At 38.0% G+C, this 23,434-nt stretch overlaps 1 protein-coding gene and 1 long non-coding RNA gene across 5 annotated transcripts in view; one reads left to right on the top strand and one right to left on the bottom strand.

Annotated features, from left to right (window-relative positions):
* Positions 1–1,192: 1,192 nt before the first annotated feature.
* Positions 1,193–14,995, top strand: LOC130916114 (uncharacterized). The gene is made up of 4 exons (XR_009063228.1): positions 1,193–1,341; positions 1,514–1,587; positions 13,880–13,989; positions 14,254–14,995. It is a non-coding gene; the product is annotated as an uncharacterized LOC130916114 (long non-coding RNA).
* LOC130916094 (C-Jun-amino-terminal kinase-interacting protein 1-like) overlaps positions 2,664–23,434 on the bottom strand; it is a 59,945-nt gene continuing 39,174 nt past the window's right edge. For 3 of the 4 annotated variants that reach the window (XM_057836517.1, XM_057836531.1, XM_057836524.1), the window contains 7 exons: positions 21,617–21,692; positions 17,306–17,478; positions 16,901–17,004; positions 16,676–16,792; positions 12,572–12,642; positions 12,123–12,221; positions 2,664–7,073 (listed from right to left, as the gene is read on the bottom strand). In XM_057836517.1, coding sequence (XP_057692500.1) covers positions 7,001–7,073; positions 12,123–12,221; positions 12,572–12,642; positions 16,676–16,792; positions 16,901–17,004; positions 17,306–17,478; positions 21,617–21,692 — 713 coding nt within the window. In that variant the 3' untranslated portion in view covers positions 2,664–7,000. The remainder of the gene's footprint in view (positions 7,074–12,122; positions 12,222–12,571; positions 12,643–16,675; positions 16,793–16,900; positions 17,005–17,305; positions 17,479–21,616; positions 21,693–23,434) is intronic. The other variant, XM_057836538.1, reaches the window with a different exon arrangement.

The raw sequence follows: 23,434 nt of genomic DNA on the forward strand, positions 1-23,434 counted from the left end.
CGACAGGCTTAGTTAAGTGTGTAGTCCACCTTTCATTTGAAGTTAGCAGTGATAGGCTCCAGCACCACGGACAACCCTGACAACTTGACAAGGCCAAGTGGTGTTAAAAATGGAGGGGTGGTTGGATATTTTGAATGCACACCACTCCTCAAAAGACAAACAATAAGAAAAAAAATCAAATTTTAAAGCAGAATTTTGAATAGTTTATTTTGTAGTTTGATCTATTTAATTTTCAAGCGCTCTGTTCCAAAATAAAAAATAATGGTGTGCAGACCCTAAAAGATTTATTTTAGCCTTGTTTATTGTGGTATTTAGCAGATTTGGAAACATCCACTTTGTCAGGAAATGCGAAAGAATGACGTTACTCATAGAAGGCAGGGCTTTTTTTTTTTTTTTTAAAGACGTTTTATGATTATTACCCAAGTTGTCTATTATTTTGAAGCAATATTATTTAATTCAAATACTTTAATAACAAATCTATTGTTACCCCGAAATGCTCAGTCTAGCTGAGATGGGAGGTCATCATCTTATTTCCATATTCTATGGATCAATGCAGGTAAATGTCTTTCACTTAATTTCCACCTATAAACAGTACGTGAGCTGTGCGAACTTATTATTGTATAGACTGTATCACTCATGGCTTTTGGCGGAAAAAAAACGCTTTGAAGATGATGTAACACAGGCAGTTCTCAGGGTGCCACACATGGCTTCATCTCCTACTGTGTATTTTACTCCTATTTCCTTTTATTTAAATGCTTCTGAGGCATCTACAGAATGAACAGTCTCCTCCCAATAATTGTGTTATGGCTAGCAAGGATTTGGTTTTCGATGCTGTATAGGCTCTATTACAGCCAGAGATACAGTTCGGTGATGTGTCTTCCCTTAAGGAGAGACCGCTTTTCCCAAATATCTGTTTTGAGTGTGTGTAATGCTCGTGATCCTTCAATATGGAAGCTGTACTATAATGTGCTGTATTGGAGTATAATATTTATTAGGCAACATTTTCCATAGATATTATGAGTGTTAATGGTAGTTTGTCTGTCATTCTTGATCCTTTTCATATCAGTTACATCACATCTACATGTTTTTCGCATTCTTGATGAGCTGTGAAGTTGCATCATTTAACATCATCGCAACTCTTAACTCAAAGCTCTATGATGTGGTAATAGTCTGTAGTAGGTACTGTGCCAAGGCCGAATGTGTGAGAGTTTCAGGTATTTGCAGTTAAAACAAAACAAAAAAAAAAAGATTATTAAGGCACGGTAAAATTACAGGAATGTTACATCTCCTGCTTCTCGCTCTTTTGCTCAGGGAAAGTATGGGAGGTCCCATATTTAGAAGGTAAATTGTATGTTTTTAACGTCATTACCTAAACCTATGTCATTCTATTGTGGAAACTGCAATACCGAATTTGAAATATCCCTTGATATTATATAACATACATGGATGCTACGTAACAAACAATGCAGTTTTGTTAAATCAACAGCATACATTTGACATCTTTTTTTTCCAGGACTAATGATCGTACTCCAGATACTGAGTTCTATTATTCCAGCAACCTTCGACCCTATATTGGTCATACTGATGGTACGATACTCATCTACTCAACTACCATTCTTGCTGCATCAGTTGCATTAACATTGGTTACCAGGAGCTTAGCACTTTTTCATTTAGGATAGCTTTTTATCCCTTTTTGTTTGCAGCGTTATCTGCCAAGGAAAACTATCTACCATGTAATTTTTTTAAATTGCAGATTACGGCGAGAAGCCCCTGTCTTATGTACGTGATGCAGAGAATTCTTATTCTCCAAAACTTGAAGATTAATATTATTGAAAGAAACATATTCAGAGCTTTCCTCATCAGATAGAAATGATCACTTTTTAAATTATTTAACCATTCCACAATTGTTACTTGTTGTGAAAATAAAATATCGGCAAATCATTGTCACCTCTTGGCACAGCCCAGGGAGACACAATTAAGTATCAAACATTAAGTGAACAACATGCACACTAAAGCACAATGTTTTCATCACTTTTAATGATTTACTGATTGTTTAAAGTGTGTACGACAGGATAAAAAAAGTCTTAAATAGCATTATTATGTGAATTAGAATCATATTTTGAGACAATTAGATTATACAGTGGTACCTCTACATACGATCGCTTCGACACACGAACTTTTCGACATCCGACGTAAAATTTGACTCGCCATTTGTTTCTACATCCGACGACATGCTCGAAATACGACGACAATGGCAGCACCGCAGACGAATGCACGGCGGATTTTCTTGTGTGACAAATCAACACTGGTTTCAGAAAAGGTTGGTACAGGTGGTGAAACAAGGAAAAAGTTGACACTTACCTTCTAAATGAAGATGCAAATGACAGAAAAATATGAGCGTAGGGTGGGCATCCGTGAAATGGCTCAACAATACATCTCCACGGTCCTCCTCCGACCATCGTTCGCCAGTCTTTATAAGTTAAGCTGACAATTCCTTTTGTGGTAACATCTCCAGAGAAATCGCCAACTTCGCCACGTTTTTATCATTTATTTCACAACTTATTCAAAACAAAAACACCTTCTGTCTGCCGCAATTGAGGTGTTCTCAAGAAAACATTCAAAGTGAAAGTGAAACTCAAGCTCACCGGTCTGTCTCTGGCATGTGAGCCCCGCGGTGCGTTCAGGGTCAGCAAAAAACGTCCGCCACATTAGAACCCGATTCGTTACATTAATACAGGAATTATTATTATTATTATTATTATTATTATTCCGATTTTGATTTATAATTTATTTGTTTTGCTATGTGTAATTGCCATTTGTAATAGTACCAGCAGTATTTTTTAAGGATTTAGTGAAGGTTTTTGGGCTGTGGAACGAATTAATGGAATTATAATGTATTCCTATGGGAAAATCCTGCTCGACATACGACCATTTCGACTTACAAACAAGGTCCTGGAACGGATTAACTTCGTATGTAGAGGTACCACTGTATACAACAATTTGTCAAAGCGCAGATGATGAGAAATTAGTCTTTAAATCTGTCGTTTAGCCACGCCTACCATCATAGGGCTCTAGCGTCCCCAACAGGAGGATGACGTCGGCAGGGTTATGGTTTCATCTGATTTAGAATTCAGCCCATTGAGGGGGAATCATTCAGAACGAGGAAAATGCGACGAAGAGAGCCACAAAATGTCATTGTTTCCGTCTCTCTACTCCAATATTTGTACAGGATATTCTTTTTATCGAAGTATTTTTCCCCAATTGCTAAGTAAATGGCATGGTCATGACAAATAACAGTCTTGTGCTAAATGGAATATGAAATAATACAAATGCATTTATTCAGTACATGGAAAAATTACTCCATAATGGTCAAAACTGTCGACTTCACCTTTACTGTCGCACCTACCGAGCGATATTTTATGCCACCGTAGTTAGTCAGGCTTTGTCATTTCCCTGCCGTGGCTTCGGAGAATGTAAACAAACAAAGAGGCTTGACAGCTAACAGACATGCTAACCCAAACCGGGTGACGTCTCAAAGTCCTTTTTTTGATCATGTCACACGGCGGCGGGGTTGTCGATTGTCTTCGCCGATCGGTAACCTGCCTGGCACCGAACAACTTACAGTTTGTTACCCTGCTATGGACAGGAGAGCTCGCTGGGGAAGCAGCTGGAGAGTACCGCCGGAAAAACCGGCCGACGTCGGAGGAGCGGGTAGCTGCCAAATGGTCAACATGAATATGGTGTAAAATAATGTTTTACTACACGGCGAAGACGTAAACGGAGAGCAATATGCAGTTGTTGTGCAGCTAACATGGCAGGATTTGTCTGAGGAGAACTTTTCTCTTCATGTCCATCCATGATCAAACTTAAGTAAACAGTCCTTTATTCAAAGTTTGTAGTGTTTACTTTGCAATCGCTGTATTCGCGTCCATTTTTAACACAAAATTCTGATGGGGCCTGAAAATTTGACAACACCAGGCACATGAAGAGGGCAATAAGCCGAATGTAGCGCTCTTCCGGCGGGGGTGGGGGTGTGCGACAAGCCGCTGGTCATCTGCCGGGTGGCATTTTCGGTGGACAATCAGCCACAAAATGCAAGCCTCCGTATTAAAATGTGTACCATGATCCCAGTATTTGACAAAATACAATGTTTACTCACTTTCTCGTAAGTCCAATGGTCCTACAGTAGTTGGGCTTGTTTTGGCCCATAGCCGCGATGAACGGGAACCTTTTGAAAACCAAAATGGCTCACACGCCTCTCCCTGGTGCAACAACAATTTTCTGCAGCCGTTTGGCTGGTGTGGAGCGAAAAATAAACAAATTAATCCGCAAAATCAGCTGAATTGCAGTCCAACTGCATGCTATAAAGCAATGCTGTATTGTGAAATGCTGACCTGGGTGACGTCACATTCGCATTCATCCTAAACCCGAGACTGAAGCCAGAAGTCACTCATTTTCATGGTGGGGGATACAAAAATTGAATATATAAAATGATCGTTTCCACACACATCCAAGCAGTCCATTTCATTCAGGAGCATAAAACACCACGTGAAATATGAAATAAACATGCTTTTTGGTGTCAAACGCACTTTAAAGCACTGGTCCTGAACCCTTTTCTTACTGAGGACTAGTAAAGGCATTCGAATTTTTTTCATCTACGACGGGTAGGGGGGAACACAATCGCAAAAGACAGGCCTCGCCGCAGCCAGGAAAAGAAATCTTAAGTACAAATACATTTATTTTTCATTGTCGTACGAGAAAGCCGTGACTTTTATCATTGCAAAGAGGAGGGCAAAATTGAAAATGCCATACTAGATTTGGTGAGACCGTTGTGCTAGAGCAACTTTTTGAGCATCCCACATACAAAATGAATGGGTTTTTCCATGCTGCAAGCTGGGCACTGATGTTGCAACAGTGGTGTTCCGCGCAGTGTTCCGATGACTCCTGAGAGTCTGTTTATTACACACCAAGCACCGTTGTGACTGTTACCAAAAGATGAGCTTTTGAACTCTACTCAAAGTGTGCCGCCATATTTGTTGTATGAAGAGCACATGTCCAGTGAGTGTGTCGGTGCAGCAGTGTTGACAGATTGGGTAAACTTGGGTAAACAGATGCGGTAAACTGAGGTGCAGCATGCTGCTGAATCCGAATTCCCCATATTTGAGTGTTGATGGTGCACATGATTTAAAGTCAAAATATGATTTCTCTTGCGGACCAGTACTGGTCCCTGGACCGGTGGTTGGAGACCACTGGTTTAGAGGATGTTAGAGTTGCGATTTAGTAGTGACAAAACAATGACCATTTTTAGTGACCAGTACGGGAATTAGTAGTGCAATGTGTAACTTAATATGATTGTTTTCAATGTGTTATGATGTAATAGTAAGAGGACACAATGATTTACTTATTTTTTAATAAAGAAGTCACATCTGGGAAAAAAAAAAATCAAAAATAAATATTTCACTTCCTACATGTTAAATTGATACAATGTTTTGAATTACAGATATTAAATTTATGACAGATCTGTACACCTTTTTTATAGCCCCCCACAGCTGAATACAGTATTTTGTCTGGATGCTCGACTCGCTGTACAAAGTCACTTCATGATTAGCAACAGCAGATTTTTTTATTCCCAGGAATTAACTGTGTGGGGCTTTAAAATGGCCATATCCTATATATTAAAAAAAAATCATGTATTAGAAACATCCCGTTAAATATACAGTATATCCCATAAAACGATCTCTTACAAATAAATGTTAGTGAAAGGATGTAGAGAGTGGTTATTTTTTCCCTACTGCAGAACAACAGTGCTGTGCTAGTCATTGTTCTGTTTGGCATCTATTTGATTACCCTTCATTGCAGAAAACGATCTTTGGGGTAACAAATACATACTGGGAAACAAGGCATGTTTTGAATAGTGTCTAGCTCCAACAAAACTTTCACATGTTGCCATACATGGACTGTACTTGCTAGCATGTGAGGGGTAGTGGGGCAAAAGCTCATTAAACACTACATCATCAATATCATCATCATCATCATCATCATCATCATCATCATCATCTATCAATCCCACACTCAATAACGTCATCACCTAGCATAATTGCAAATGTTGTGGACATGATAGAGGAAGGTCCTAATAAAATTATGAAAAAGAGGCACTAGTAGTGAAGTTCTCTGCTCCTGTGTATCTGCTGCACAGGGGCCTGCTGTATCTTATTCAGTGAAGTGACTCCCCCCCACCCTTATTCTCTCTAAACGTGATTTCTTATCTGATATCCTCGTATCCCACATACTGTAGTTGACAATTTATTCGATTCCTGGTCTTCTAAACATTCTTTGATGTGATACTTGTATTTTTGTAACACTAGTTAAGCACAATATGTCTGGGTTTTAAAGGTAAGTTCTAAAAGTATCAGCACACGATGTCAAGTACTCAATAAGTTGTTTGCATACAATGCCTAACTTTAACTTGACTGTTTCATCCTTTACTACCTACTGTTATTTGGGTTGGTAGTTTCCTTCATAACATAATGACTTTCATGCCAGAGAAAGCCAACTCATGCATAGAACCTCATTAACGCTGGATTCTAGTCTCTTGTCTGCCCGTAGTGTCAATGCAAGAATGGTTATTTATATATACACCATCATCATTTTTTCCACATTGATCAAGTCCAAGGACAAGGCAGTTCAGCTTCATTTTAACCTTTTGAAATGTTTGCTTCTTTCCTGACTGGCACCGCAAGGGCTTCGGTGATTTATGTGCTTCTTCATGGACACCTTTTTGTTGCCGGTGACAATTTGCATAATATTTCTTGCCTTTGAAACGCTTCTGGCTTCATCCTATCTCCTCTTGCTGCACAACCACCCTTTAAATACTACCTTAGTCCACTTATTTTCCTGCTTGCTCCTCAGAAGTGTTCTTAGTTTTCTTAGATGTATCCTTCATGCAACATCATATTATACAGTGTACTATACAAAGGCTGTGGTTGAAAGCAGGACTGGGCTACTCCAAGTAGATATCTTCTGTGGGGCACGAGAACTCCACAAATTCTTTGTAATACAACTGGAAGGCTTTCCTGTAAGGTAAAACATGACAGTGAAAAAAAAGATCATACATTGAACAAAATAATTATATATTATTATACAGGTAGTCCCCCGATTACGAACGAATTCCTCTCCTACCCTGGCGACGTAACCCGAATTTCCGCAACAGTCGGAATTAACCCTTTAAGTACCCTTAAATACCCCTTAAATCTCAAAATAACTATCCAGAAACATGTATTATATGTCATTGTACTGTCCTCGCTAAGATGTTGGAGCTAAGTCCTAGCTAGACAGCGAGCTAAGCTGTAATCTTTTCCCTCGCTCTCTCATTTGGCTGCGCGACTTCTTCATTGGAGCTAATTCCTCATATGTGCGTGTGTACTTTTCTTCGTGTATGCAAATATGTTCTTCCTTATGTGTACATGTGCTCTTACTCGCGTGCGGAAGTAAAACTGGTCTACGCTTCCTGCACCAAAATAAAGCATGCATCACAAAAGTCAACATTATAGTCAAATACATTTTTTGCCAAAAGGCAGAATATTCATATTCATAAAATTAAGTAAAAAAAAAAAAAAAAAAAAAGATGCTTTGAGGTACATTTAGGCTGTATTGGCTGAGCAAAATTGTGTTGTTCGTTCGGCTCAAATGGATCTACACTGCTGGCCAAAAGTATTGACACCCCTGTAATTCTTTCAGATAATGCTAAATTTCTTCCAGAAAATGAATGCATTTACAAATACTTAGGGAGCAATATCTTCATTTATTTTGCTTGCAATGAAAAAACACAAAAAAGAAAAAAATAAATCATTATCATTTTGCACAAAACTCTAAAAATGGGAACATAAACTCTGCTTCATAATATATATACGTTGCTAATTAGTACCCAAAAAAAAGTTCTACTCAAGGTTTCCAGTCTTTTTTTTTTAATAATTAGCATTTTTCTGTCTTTTTTTTTTTTTTTTTTTTTTTTACTGTGGCACAGTGATATTGATATGGCGGAGTCGGATTTGCAGTGCATAAAGTGGTTTTAGGTCACGTGCACCAATAGGAGACGAGAATTGTTGCCATGGTTTAAAAAACACACAACATGGCTTCGATTGTGTCCAGCTCCGACACGAGCGAATATGAACAAAAAAAATAAGGAAGCCGCATTCCAAATTTAGTCAAAAGGCATCGAAACAATGCTATATGTATCTCTCATCTGTCCAAGGGGTGAAAAAGTGCAGGAATTTAGACAAAAACAGTGGGATACTTACAGAGCCTGCGTCAGACAATGGCTTTGTCTCCAGGCTCCGTCAAAGGATCTTGCTAAAAATGATGAACATTGCGTAGACGTGGATTTTGTTAACAATATTGACTACAGGTAAGCCACACACACACACCTTTTGTTATGAATAATAATGGGGCTTGGAGGGCTTCTGGTCAGATCACATATGAAGTTAAAACTTAAAATGTGAATTCTGGGCTGTAACAGTGATGGTCATTTTAAGAACTCACCATTATTATGTTTGATTGTTTTACATTGTGCAAAAAGTTTGAGACTTGTATAGCATTGCCATTAAAAACCTGGGAGGGGGTCTTTTGTGTTTTGAGATGGTACAGCATATAAAATAAAAAAAATGAGGCTTTGACAAAAAACATAGTCTTTAGTATGTTTAATTATAGTTCCAAAAACCCATTTCATAATTTTATTCAGGAAAAATGGGAGGATTAGATCAGATTGGATAATTTTGTTTGGATGGTTATGCAAATATGGCATGGATAAAACGGTTCCCACATGGTTTATGTGTGACACAAAAACGCTAATTATTAAAAAATGACTGGAAACCATGAGTAACACTTCTTTTTGGGTAATAATTAGCAACTTATATATAGTATAAACCAGAGTTCATGTAGATCCAATTGAGTGGAACGAAATACATTTTCTAAGCACTTTTTCCATGGTCCCCATCCAGCCTAATTAAGTTACTGTTTACATGTAATAAATGAAAAATAAAAATAAAAAAGACGAGACAAAATGGCTGACGAGTAAGTTAGGTACGTCGTAAATCGGGGACTACCTCCACTGAAATTATTAGAGGGGACATTTTATGAAAGATTTGACAAATAGAACAAATGTGCAAATCATTTACTCTGCCAAAAAACTTTAATAGTTTCATTAGACCATGTGGAAAAAAACCCTGCCTTTTTTTTGTCAAATAGAAGCTCCTCAATTTACGTACTTTAATGATGAGACAAGATGCTAAAAAATGTTAGTAATGCAATGCTTTCATTTTTTTGGCCTGAGCAAAAAAACTGGATTTGTATAGACTAGTAAGCCAGCCTGACTTTTTGCCATGTACAAAATACATGGCAAGTCAATCTGGTGCTCTGTGGAGTGGGTTGTATTTCAAAATTGATGCTAGAGGTAGGGCTAACAAGCACAGACTGAATCTGAGAAACATTCAAAGAAGCACAGGAAATGGAGCATGACTCATGCTGTTGGTTGTAGTCAGTGATGTGCCGTCAGAGAAGGCAGGATTTGTCATTAAAATACTGGGAAGAGACTACGCAACGGACACTGAGGAACATAGCACAGCACAGTGCTGCACCGCCTACATCCGGAGGCCCGGTTTGACTGGTCCTCATATGAGGGTGGTGCTCTCTCTTTAAGTTGCTATTATGTTCAAATACATATACTATATGAACTACATTTTCATAGTTTAGCTGATTTATATACAGTAATGAGCCGTGTTTTTTTCAGCAGCTATACTTCTGTAATGTGTTTTTTGCCATACAATCGATGGCATAAGGGAGCCCAACATTTCTCCGGCCTTGTGTTAGAGGGCACTAATGACAGCAGGGACAAGCAGTGGAATAAGCGATTTACAGATAGTGTGTCAAGTGGAGAGGCGATTGCTCTAAGACTGTAAAAGGAAGCTCTGCTTCCCCTAAAATAAAAAAAAAAAGAAGTGATCAAATGCATACTGTTGTATATTGACAAAATATGCACTGCAACGCGCTCAGCTTTTGTTCAGAATCAGATCCTTTATCACTGATTAGGACGCAGCTTATATTTTGTTCATTAGTGAATATTCACAGTCCTTTAAACAGTGTGGATGCTGTGCATCTCCAGAGTTGTGAGTGCATTGTTCCACTACTGTGAAATGAGAAGAGTCATTGACTGAATGCTAGATTTATCCCGCCCGCGTCTCTGGAGGTTATTAGGCAGTGGGCGGAGCTTGGCCGGCCAGGATGCTCAGCTTCTCTGCATGATGATTGGATGATCTGTTTGAGGCTAGATTGACAGCAAAATGAGCAAATCAGCATGGGAAGAATTTTTCAATTTTATTCAGTTGTTCTGAGTTGAACTGGAGACTTTCCTAATCATCCTAGCGTCACTTTCTTTATTAAAAACGATAAGTGAAAAATTGAACTTCTATTTTTATTTTTATTTTTTTCAATTTTTTAGCCGCTTGTGTTTGGAGACTAACTTCTACTACTCTAGTTTCTTTCCCTACCGAGCAGCAGGTGTCGTCGAGCCTCTCCACCATCACAAAGTACTCACAGGCGGACACAATTTAACCTTCCCATCCTTGAAATACCAGCATCCGCCACTGATCAAGTGCTGACTGATTTTATTTTCTTCTCGCCTTGCTGTACATTTAATATACGTAGAGGATTATATTAGAAGCTAAAATAACTTTGTTTTCAATTTTGGATTTCCTCTTGAGCAGGAAATAATATCCAAAGGAATACTGATGAAGGTAGTTTTTCTTTCTTCTCACATTGCTGTACATTTAATATGGAGGATTATATTCAGAAGCTAAAACAACTTTGTTTTCAACTTTGGATTTCCGCTTGAAGCAGGAAATAATATCTAAAGGAAGACTGACAAAGGGAGCTGAGGGATTTGCTTCAGAGCGCGGTTCAGAAAAAGTTGCTCATGCTCGTACCCACGGTCCCAGCTACGACTGTGTCAGTGGAGAGGTCATTTTCAGTGCTGAAAATACTTAAAACACAGAGAACAGGACTGACCAAGGACGACTTTCTCCCTGGCACTGATTTCCATCGAGACAGAACAACTTTTAAAACCCAAGGCAGACAAGGACGACTTGTACAAGCAGGTCATCGATGCATTCATTCAGAAGGAACAGCGTATGGACTTCATTATTAACGTAAGACCGTAATGACATTTTCTTTTAATTAAATGTGCTTTTTTGTAAGGGTAAAGAATGCAGATGGAAAAATTTAAACAAAAACATTTAACTGCTGCCAATGAAATGGTGAATACGTTGCTCCGGAGAACCCATATGATGTTTGTAAATCTTACTGATGACGTCAGTGCCTCCCCAGCCATGAGCCTTACCGCATGTTACTGGTTGCAGTTCTCAAACAATCATGGCACGCTGTTATGATAACTGCTGATTGTGTGTGAAAAATCTATGGATATATGGTGTATTGCCAGGTAGTACTTGTTTTTGAAAAGAGAACAAACGATAAAAGTTTGTTCAAACGATTTGCGGACTTAGGTATGCCCCTTTGACTTGGTGTGCAAAGTTGTGCAGTTTCTTGTTCTCTTGCGCTTTAAAGAAGACTTTATGTTGTACAAGCAAGAGCAGGACACTGTAAAAAATGCCATACAGAAGAAGCCTCTTTGTAAGATATACGAGAAAAAAGACAACACCTTCCCAAAACTTGCAGGAGTGTAAAACAGATTTGCTGTCGCTCCCCATCGTAACGCATCACCAAGTCCCACCTTGCGTATTTGTCGGTCTATATTGGACCAGAATGGAGAGCCAATTGAAACCACAGGGCACCAGAGTGAATTCTCATATATTTTGTATATTGCACAAGGCTGGCTCACCAGGCAAGAATTTTTAGCAAATATCAGAAGATTGCTTCCCTAGATGGAAAATAATGAAATGCTGTGAAAGAATAGATGGTTGTTTTGTCCGCTCACCCCAAAGAATAAATGAATAAAAATATGTGGCATGGAAAATGAATTTATGAATGAAATAAATCTGTGACTTTGCTAATTTCTGAATGCTGGAGCACAACTATGTAGGGGTTCATTGTATAAGAAAAAATGACAAACTTACCCAACTGATTCAGCAACAGCCTTGGTTGAATCTTCAGACACAAACACATGGCAGGCAAATCTCTGGTCTGCCGGGTGCTTGGTTATAAACCCAAAATATCTACGGAGAGGCAACAAAAGAACATCACACGACGTCTCCTTTGTTTTTCAACAAAGTGACCCTGGCAGTCACGGTTGGTATTGTACTGAAGAGATGTAATGCTATTTACCTTAACCAAAAAAAAAAAAACAACAAAAAAACAATACAAAACCAACTGAATAAGACAAAACAAAAAGCAGCCATGTATGATAATGTCGAAATAAATAAAAGTAAAAATAACTCTTATGACAACATGATTTCAACAAAGATTAAAATCTAAAAAAATCTAGCTTACACATGATCCAAAAATCTTTACAAAACAAATAAAGATAAGAATCTGGATGGTTTACTTTACAGTATAGTTGACTCACTTGCAGTTTTTGGGGTGATAACCACAGAAGGAGACATTTTTTAACTGGAAAAAGTGACTGCATTCGTTACTCTAACAGAGACATAAAAGGAAAAGGCAGGGTTAAGCACAGAAAAAGCCCCAACAATGTTTTAATGAACTGGAAAACCAATTTGTAGTCAATAATTGCAATGCTGTATATGTTGCAAAGCAAAAGGTGCTGCAACTTTCACTTTTATATGTTAATCTATAAACCTCTTTTGAGTTTACTTTGCTGTGTTTTGTCCTGAATTTACTAGTACCAATACGGTTTGACTTTGGGGTTACTTCAACCAACTGCCAGAATGAAGAATGCTATAAGTACATTTCATTTGAGAACATATTGACCAAATCCATATAAATACAATTTGTGTACTTGTTCAGTAAGACTGTACTCTCCACTGTAACACTAGAGCACACTAGAATAGGGGTCCTTGCTCGAGTCCGGACCCCCACACCATTTTGTGGTGAAACATTTTCTTTCAAATCAATAAAGGCAAATACAGTATTACTTTTTTTATTCAAGAGATTTTTGAATAGCTGCATGGAAGGGCATCTATGCTGGGTCCTTTGAGCAGAAGCCCAGATGGACTGACCTCCAAGCGGTCACGGTTGTGCTGCTGTTGTCGTGAAATATGCAATGAGAAGCTTGACTGAATCGTGCTGTTTTTTAAAATTAGAAAAGTGAGCTCTAAAAGAGAGATGATGCTAAAAGGTAAACTGCACACAATGTAGGAGTCACAAAGTTACGCATGGGTTTTCTTGAAATACTTGTATACTTCAGTTCATTTAAGTTAATGCGCCATCTGCTGACTTACTAAGGCGGGATTTTGTCAAGCAGAGGAAGCATTTTTGTCATTGTTTACATCACTAAATTGTGCATCTTGACTAACTATATATCAAGCTCTGTAAATATTGTAGTCTCATATTTGTATGATTCAAATTTAAATTTAAAATGTACCTTCCTCAATTTATGACCTGAAGTAAATATGTGTGTTGTTATTTAGTATGTTCTTAACATTTGTGTGAACATTTACTTGGCTTAAATTACGTCAATAAATAATTGCTTTAGACATGACAGATATACTGTGACACTAGGGGTGGGAACCTCTTGGTACCTCACAATACGATGCGATTTGTGATACAAAGCTCATGATAACGATTATCTCACGATATGGGGATACAATTATCGATACATTAGTTAGGAAATTATTCTAGGATATTCTACAAAACAACTAATAAACAAAAAAGAGCTATGTTCGTCCTTCTGATGTACGTTTATCACTAATAGAAGGACAATCCATTTGAACTGAGAAGGTGGCAGCGAATGAACCCCTCCTACTTCAAACGAGCCCCTCCCACTTCTATGGCCATCAGTGACAGCCAATGCCAGGCAACGAGGTAATTATGGGCCATTTCTGGTCATTACTTATTGATTTTCCTTCACTTCCTCTGGATTTTGGGGCCTTTTATGGGTCACTCCCTGTTGATTTTGGGTTACAGAAAAGGAAATGACCCAGGAATGAAAACGCAGTGACTCAAAATCAACAAGAAGTGACCTGTAAATGCCCTAAAATGAACAGAAAATGCCTTGAAAATCGGAAAGAGTGACCTTGAAAATTATTGTTTCGATTGAAAGAAAGTTAATTTGCCCTGGAACAAAAGTTCCAGCATCATCACCTTGTCAAGAGTCAAGAATCTGCATTGGACAAGGTGATGACGCTGGAACTTTTGTTTGGTGCCGTTCCAGTGAGATTTACAAAGACGACTGCCTGAAGAAAACATCAAAATTCCTTCATTCCTTGATGATATGTGGCTGCATGTCAGGCAAAGGCACTGGGGAGATGACTGTGGTTAAATCTTCAATAAATGCACACGTTTACATTGAAATTTTAGACAGCTTTTTTATCCCTTCAATTGAAAATATGTTTATCATTTTCCAAGATGACAATGCATCATGCCACAGAGCTAAAACTGTTAAAGCATTCCTTGGAGAAAAACTCATCCAGTCAATGTCATGGCCTGAAAATAGCCCAGATCTCAACCTTATTGAAAACCTGTGGTGGAAATGGAAAAAAAATGGTCCACAGCAAGGCTCCGACCTGCAAGGATGATCTGACAACTGCAATCAAAGAGAGTTGGCACCAAATTGATGAAGAATACTCATCATGACCATGCCTCAGAGACCGCAAGCTGTCAGAAAAGCCAGAGGTGGTGCTACTAAATACTAGAGATGTGTTTTGATTGTTTTTTTCTTTGTTTCTCATGATTCCATATATTTTTCCTCAGAATGGAGTGATTCCATATATATTTCCCTGCACTTGCTCTATAAAAGTAACATTTACTGACCAGCACAATGTTTTTATTCATTTCTTTTAGTCTTTCTGAATGCTAAAGAGTTGCACTTTTGAACAAATTCATTTTTTTTTCAAGCTTTTTATCTGAGTTTGTTCTACATGATAAAATATCTGAGTGAATACTCGTCCGAGACTGGTTGTTGTATACTTTTTGCTAGGGGTTGTAGATATACAGTGGGGCAAATAAGTAATACCACACAACCACTAATTGTGCAAGTTCTCCCCATGAATATATTAGAGAGGCCTGTAATTGTCAACATGGGTAAACCTCAACCATGAGAGACAGAATGTGGAAAAAATATCCAGAAAATCACATTGTTTGATTTTTAATAAGTATTTGATCAATAACAAAAGTTCATCTCAATACTTTGTTATGTACCCTATGTTGGCAATAACAGAGACCAAACGTTTTCTGTAACTTCACAAGCTTTTCACACACTCTTTCTGGTATTTTGGCCCATTCCTCCATGCAGATCTCCTCTAGAGCAGTGATGTTTTGGGGCTGTCATTGGGCAACACGGACTCTCAACTCCCTCCACAGATTTTCTATGGGGTTGAGATCTGGAGACTGGCTAAGCCACTCCAGGACCTTGAAATGCTTCTTATGAAGCCACTCCTTTGTTGCCCTGGCTGTGTGTTTGGGATCATTGTGATGCTGAAAGACCCAGCCACGTCTCATCTTCAATGCCCTTGCTGATGGAAGGAAATTTTCACTCAAAATCTCTCGATACATGGCCCCATTCATTCTTTCCTTTACACAGATCAGTTGTCCTGGTCCCTTTGCAGAGCGGGTATGGTGTTCTTTGGATGCAATTCAGTATTCTTTCTCCTCCAAACACGAGAACCTGCGTTTTGACCAAAAGTTCTATTTTGGTTTCATCTGACTATAACACATTCTCCCAGTCCTCTTCTGGATCATCCAAATGCCCTCTAGCGAACCGCAGATGGGCCTGGACGTGTACTTTCTTCTGCAGTGGGACACGTCTGGCAGTACAGGATTTGAGTCCCTGGCGGCGCATTGTGTTACTGATAGTAGCCTTTGTTACTGTGGTCCCAGCTCTCTGTAGGTCATTCACTAGGTCCCCCCGTGTGGTTCTGGGATTTTTGCTCACCGTTCTTGTTATCATTTTGACACCACGGGGTGAGATCTTGCATGGACCCCCAGATCGAGGGAGATTATCAGTGGTCTTGTATTTCTTTCATTTTCTAATAATTGCTCCCACAGTTGATTTCTTTACACCAAACGTTTTACCTATTTTAGATTCAGTCTTCCCAGCCTGGTGCAGGTCTACAATTTTGTCTCTGGTGTCCTTCGACAGCTCTTTGGTCTTGGCCATAGTGGAGTTTGGAGTGTGACTGACTGAGCTTGTGGACAAGTGTCTTTTATACCGATAATGAGTTAAAACAGGTGCCATTAATACAGGTAACGTTTGGAGCCTCGTTAGACCTCGTTAGAAGAAGTTAGACCTCTTTGACAGCCAGAAATCTTGCTTGTTTGTAGGTGACCAAATACTTATTTTCCACTGTAATTTGGAAATAAATTGTTTAAAAATCAAACAATGTGATTTTCTGTTTTTTTGCCCACATTCTGTCTCTCATGGTTGAGGTTTACCCATGTTGACAATTACAGGCCTCTCTAATCTTTTCAAGTAGGAGAACTTGCACAATTGGTGGTTGACTAAATATTTTTTTGCCCCACTGTACAGTATAAATCGAGGAAGCAGTCTTACTCGGTCACAGGCGTAATAATCTTCCTGAACAGCCAATTTGATTCCCTTCACGCTGATTTCCAGGATGCAGGATGAAGGCGGGTTGTGCTTGACCGTCATTCTTCTGTTTGTAGCAATCTGGGAAAATCAGTTATCTCATTAAACTTTGACAAATTTTGAGTGCCTTTTTAGACATACTGTAAGTGTTAAAAGACCACATCGTGCCAACATGGAAATAAACTGTACCTTTTGCATAGCTGCGCAAAGAACGTCGTTTCCTTTGTGGTAGGGCACTTGGACTGAGCCCAGGAACTTTAGCCGATATCTATCGAGCCACTCACTGCTCTTTGCTGAAGTAGATAAAAGATCTTAATAACATCAACATTTGCGCTGATTTTAAAATGATTTATTAACACATTATTTTATTTACTAACAACTGCAAAAAAATGTAGATTTCGAACTAAAAAACACTAGCAAGCAATAATCTACACCTATCAGTGTGTGCCCCTTGCTTTGACTGTAAGGAGTTGCTTTTGTTGTTACCGACAGATGGCTTTTATGTATTGTGGTGTGTTCTGGTTGACACATAATCGGGTTATTATTATATCCTTTTTCTTTGTGATGGATTTGAATGTTTGATGTGCTAATTACCTTTAAAGCTCTCAGCCTCCTTCGTCACCTCTATAGCATAGTAAGCAGGGAAGATTCCCCGGGCACCAGTTCTCATGTTGAAGCCCTCATACCAGTAATCCTCCCCTTGCACCTCCACCAGCAATGGATCATCCACTTCTAGCTCCAACTCATCATCATGCCGAGGGACAAACCTGTGATTAATAAAAAAGAAGAAAAAAAAAAGAAAAAATGTGATGAAGCTGAAAATCTGAGGGAGGTTGTACAGTATATGCTAGCTATGTGTCTGTGAATATTCTCATTCATCCAGGTCATTTCATTGTCATTGCTCATGACATTGTTTCGATCAAATACACATTGTGTGTCTTGGATGATGTTTTGACTCTCTTCTGTGCAGGCTTCATAAAAAAACAAACAAACAAACAAAAAAAAACTTGTGATATTGGTGGAGGATTCTTTCAAATGTGTAGCTAAGAGCAGAGATCACTACAGCTCAATTGGCAACTTTTTTTTTTCCATAGTCTGTTTCAAACTCTTGATGGTGAGTAGAACCTCCACTCAATATATTTTCATTTTTGTTCTTTTTTTGTCAGTGGAACAGAAATCGGGCACTTTGATAGGTCTGTTTTATTTATTTACAGTATACAGTGCTGCTCAAAAGTTTGTGAACCCCCTCAACATTTTGGAATTTTCTATTATTTCAACCTGATTTCCTAATCAATCAATTCAGTAGTTTTTTTTTGTTTTTTTAACAGTTGTGTTGTCGAGACTAAATTAAAAAGAGTTTTCATCAACTGATGTAGGTGCAAAATTGAACTGTTTGGTCACAACCAAAACCGCCATGTCTGGCGAAAAGTCAACACTGCATACCACCAAAAGAACCTTCTCCCAACAGTGAAGCATGGAGGTGGGAATGTCAAGATCTGGGCTTGCTTTTCATCCTCAGGACCTGGACAACTCCACATAGTCCAGGGAATCATGAATTCTGAGGAATATTGTCAAATCCTAGAACATAACCTGACACCATCTGTTTTGAAGTTAAAGCTTGGCAGAAGGTGGATCATGCAACATGATAATGATCCAAAGCATTCCAGCAATACAACCAAGGAATGGCTGAAAAGGAAGAAGATTCGTGTTCTGGACTGGCCCAGTCAAAGTCCTGACCTAAATCCCATTGAAATGCTGTGGCGGGACCTGAAGCGAGCAGTTCATGCCAGACGCCCATCAAACCTCTCTCAACTGACTGCGTTCTGCAAGGAAGAATGGGCAAAAATCCCCCAAAGTAGATGTGAGAGGCTGATTAGTCACTACAGAAACCGTTTGGTTGAGGTAATCTCTGCAAAAGGAGGCGCAATATCCTATTAACTGAAGGGGTTCACATACTTTTGCACACATGATACCTGAGTTTTTCTTAAATCAACCACTTTTGTTAAATAAAGAATGACAATATAGCTATTTCTTTTGTTTCAGTCCATTATTTGGAATGTCAGTATTGTGGATTTGGGTATAACTTAACGTTTAATAAGGTTATTTTAGTTTTTTTTTACAAAAAATCTGACCATCCCTGTGGGGTTCACAAACTTTCGAGCAGCACTGTATATTATCATTAACAGAAGCATGAAAAAAGTTCAGTGTCCAATACTTGTATTGCTCAGAAATGTCAATCAATGATTCATGGCAAAAAAGCTTTTTCATCCAAATGAATTTGACATTTTTATATACTCATATGACAACAATGGATGAAGGGAAAGAACTTAAAATCAAGCACAAAACTAAACACAAAGAAGTGGACAGTGGAAACTCCTCGAGGAAAATGTAAAAATCCTAATCACAGTCTGAGGCCATAGCAAAAGATCATTAAAAGAATATACATAATGTGCAAGTAATGTAGCATACACAACATCATTCACTTGAAATTTGGTAGAACGCCCCCTGGATGGGTGATGGTGGGGACAGAGAAAAACCTGGAGTTCATTGAGGAAATCCTGCTCCTGACCATGTTAGATCCATAACCCAATTGCCTGAGGAACACACGTGGGGTTTTAGTTACACCTCTTTGTGTAACATGCTCGAGCTTCCCCTCGCTCTTAGGTTTGATTACCTCTCTTTGCACAACCAGAATCCTGGAATTACCCTTATTGCAAAGTTAATAGACTCTAACGTTTCATTAAATCTGCTTTCTGAAATAGAATCCTGCTGGTCAAAAATAATGTTTTCAGAGAGCACTTGGGACCACACACAACTATGAAAAATGTTACAATTTACGAGGAAATTGGGACTTCAAAGAACCCAGATAACGTACAACCAGAAAAAGATGTGCTTATCAGTATGTGTGGTATGACTACTGAAGAAATTTAGGGTGGATTTAAAATAATGTACAAATATGGGACACTTTACGAAACTGTATAAAGGTATTATTTTCCAAAAATATAAGAATAAGGGTGATGTGGATAATAACTAGGGTGTTGTGACAATTGTGACACATAGTTTGACGTGGAATATTCGTGTTATTTATTTATTTATTTATATATGCTTTTCCGGGTTTGATTTATGGACTAGGCTTTTGTGACATTTGTGTATAGGTAACATGTAGGGTTATATGGTGGGATTGTATACAGTATGTATTAAATAATCAAAGAAAAAACATGTTCAAACAAACAAACAAACAAACAGAAATACAGGGTGAAAAAAAAAATTCTTGAAATGCGAATTGCGTGACAGTGACCTTGAACAAGTAAACACTCCACCATTTTAGTAATCATGGTGAATTTGGAATGAAATTTACAGTGTCGCAGCTGGAATGTTGCTATGTTAAATGAGGAATCTCAACAGCAGATTTCAAGAATTCAAAAAAGAGGACAGGATCTAATGGACATCATTTAAAAAAAAAAATGAAAATCATTGTTTCTTAAATGGTATGTTTTAAGATTTTAATTGCTATGAATAAAACATTTTTCTTCCATCACACTTGGTCTATTGGATTTACAAAAAAAGTTTCCGCTTTTTTGTTTTCCCCTCCATGCAACAGAATATAAACAGTAAAGCTTCTATTGTTTTGTGCAAATGTTCATTGAGATTAAATGACTAAACCCAAAATTTGTAGATACTATTTTTTTATGGCATTACATGAACAATAGGATTTGACCAAGCCAAACACTGTTGTTGTGAAACAGTTGACTAATTGCACATTTTTCAAACTGTTAACACAACACAAGGATTTATTTCCACAGAATTGTAGGCAGGCAGCATAGAGACAAAAAAAAAACAACAACAAAAAAACATCCTAGGCAACCACAATGACATTTATTGTAGTGTATTACCCAACATTGAAAGGAGGTGGTTGGTCAACACTCACATAAATGCACAGGTGATAGGTCATAGTCAGCAGTCAACTGTGCCAAAATAACATCTCTGCTCTCTTTTAAATTTTGTGCTTAATGTTACTCAATGGGTGACTACATCCTCCTATTCAGCCATGAATGTTTGATTCAACACAAATGAATGAGAGACATGCCTCAAGTGAGTCAAACCATTTTATCATTGCAAGGATACACTTCCGTTAACATGTTTCCAAATTCACTGGCAATGTTAAGTCACTTAAAAACCTCGATCCCATTATTTGAACAGACTACTAGGCTAGGGTAACTACAGACAAGCACGTGCATAGGCCAGGCTTTATTTTGATATTTACAGTAAACGATTGTTAAAAAGGACACAGAAGGTAGAGAAATGGAAAAGAAAGAATAATGTACTTTGGCTAACCCCCAGTGGGACAGACTGAGATGGTGGTCTTTTCCCAGTTTTGGCCTTAAGACAATACCAAACATGTTTGATGTAATCAAAAGTCTTTCAGGTTTTTTTGTGACGTCACACAAACAACAACCAACAGATAAGAGCAAATAACACAAGAAGCATGAAACTGTAGTAGTTTTCTGTTAAAAAGGTAGGAAACAATCATAGCAGTCAAACTCAAACCTTATGTGACAGATAAAATGAGTTGGTCAGGCAATCATTACTTAACAAATGTCCACTCCAGACAAACTCTCTGATCAAAACACTATGCTTGGTTATGTAAGCAGTGAAGCACACATTATTAGAGATATTTCTGGTTCCTGCCAAATCAAAGGGTTTAGATAATCTGGATTATCTGTTGGTTTGCTTATCCTTTCCAATCCAATGAAAAAACACATTTCTTGCCCTGAAATAAGGGGTCATTGTTCATGCTTTTGTTTGTTAAATAGAAATAAAATGTTCAGCAACTTGAAATATTTTCCCCATCAGTTTTAAAATAGATTTTAGGTAGCGACACATTTTCAGACATTTTCTTCTCACCTGTAGACAGCTCTATGACTCTGATCCTGTTCCTCTCCATTTATGGTGCAGGAAAATAAACCAAAAGACTCTGCACCTAAATCACCACAGAAATCGAGAAACAAATTACATCAGATTTAAAGACACAATTTCCAGCAAACATGCATGATGATGACAAAACAGTTACAGGTTTTGCTTTTGTTGCATTCCAACTACTAGGACCTTAAGCAAACCTGTACAACACAAAACAATGCTAATTTCACCCGGACAGAAAGTAAATTTAAAATCAAATTTAATACACCACAGAGAGGAGTGTTGACAGTCTCTTAAATCAATGGAAACATATCGGTAAAGGTATTTCAAGGTAGTTCAATAAATAATAAGTATTTACAACAATCTGGTGAAATGTTTTTCAATTGGTGAACTGAACGCAAAGTTAGAAACTTGATGACACAAAATGTCTAGAGGGCTTGTTGGAATCTTAACTTTTTGAGTTCTATGACAAATTGTCAGTCAGGTATCAAAAAATATGTGCCAAAACAAAGTCTAAGAGATTGTGAGAGGGTAAAAGATGTTCTAATGTCGATTTTTACACCCTGTTGAGAAAATGTAATCATAATAAAAAATAAAAAAAATAAAAAATGGAATGATTTTGATTAAAGATACATATTATGATACTTATTGTTTTTAATTAAGTTCAGATAATTGAGGGTCATTATATTTTGGAAATTAAATAACTAAGAAAGTCTTTTATGAGATATAAATTCTGCAACTACAGTGGGGAGAACAAGTATTTGATACACTGCCAATGGGTTTTCCCATTGGCAGTGTATCAAATACTTGTTCTCCCCACTGTATGTCTGTGAATGTGCAATTTTAAATTTTGCCGGATTTTGATGACAATTGTGCTAATTTAGATCCAACCAGTGCTGTCACTAACGCGTTCCTAAATAACACGTTATTGCAATCTGATTACTTTCTTTCAGTAACGAGCAATCTAACGCATTCCTTTTTACAAGCCAGCAATCTGATTAAAGTAATTAGTTTCCTTAGTGTCAGTGCGTTACTAATTTGTTATTGCCTCATAATGTATGTAGAATGAAGAATATTGTAGTCATGTATGAAGAGAATTTCGAATAGAAAATGTTGCGCTTGAGTTTGGGATAGACATCACATGTCACGTTTTTTCATCGGAGGACAAAAAAAATGGGTCAAGTGAATCACCATGCTGTGTGAGCGCTGGGAGTCTGCGGCCAAAACAACATAGCCTAACTACCTCGTAAGGACACAAATAATGAAAGAGGCAAGAGAGATACCGCAAACGACTGCATTTTCTCACTGGAAACACAGCCATTACTGTATTTTTTTGTCCAGTAAAGATGACAGAAATATCTCCTTGCGTTGCAAACTTTGCTCTGGCTCAAAAACACTGTTGACCGCTAAAAACTCCACATCCAATTCAAGGAACCACTTGGAATTACAGCACAGCGCGATACAACTCAAAGCAAAGCCTACAGGTAACGAGACAGCCAGCGCTTCTACAGTTTGTAACCAGCCTTTATGTAGATTTTATTGATAGTTTGTAACCATAGGAGGAGTTTGACTTTTGTGGGGGGTGGGGGGGGGGCAAAACATGTTGAAGACCATGAAACGCAGTGTCAGCAATAAAATGAATGTACATTATATTAATTCATTCATTTTCCCAGCCGGTTATGCTCACGAGGGTCATGGGGGTGCTGGAGCCAATCCAGGCTATCTATGGACAGTAGGCGGTATATACAGTGCCGCCATAAACATAAACACATATTATATATATATATATATATATATATATATATA

This window comes from Corythoichthys intestinalis, chromosome 1 (assembly GCF_030265065.1).
Source record: "Corythoichthys intestinalis isolate RoL2023-P3 chromosome 1, ASM3026506v1, whole genome shotgun sequence".
Classification (NCBI taxonomy): Eukaryota; Metazoa; Chordata; class Actinopteri; order Syngnathiformes; family Syngnathidae; genus Corythoichthys; species Corythoichthys intestinalis.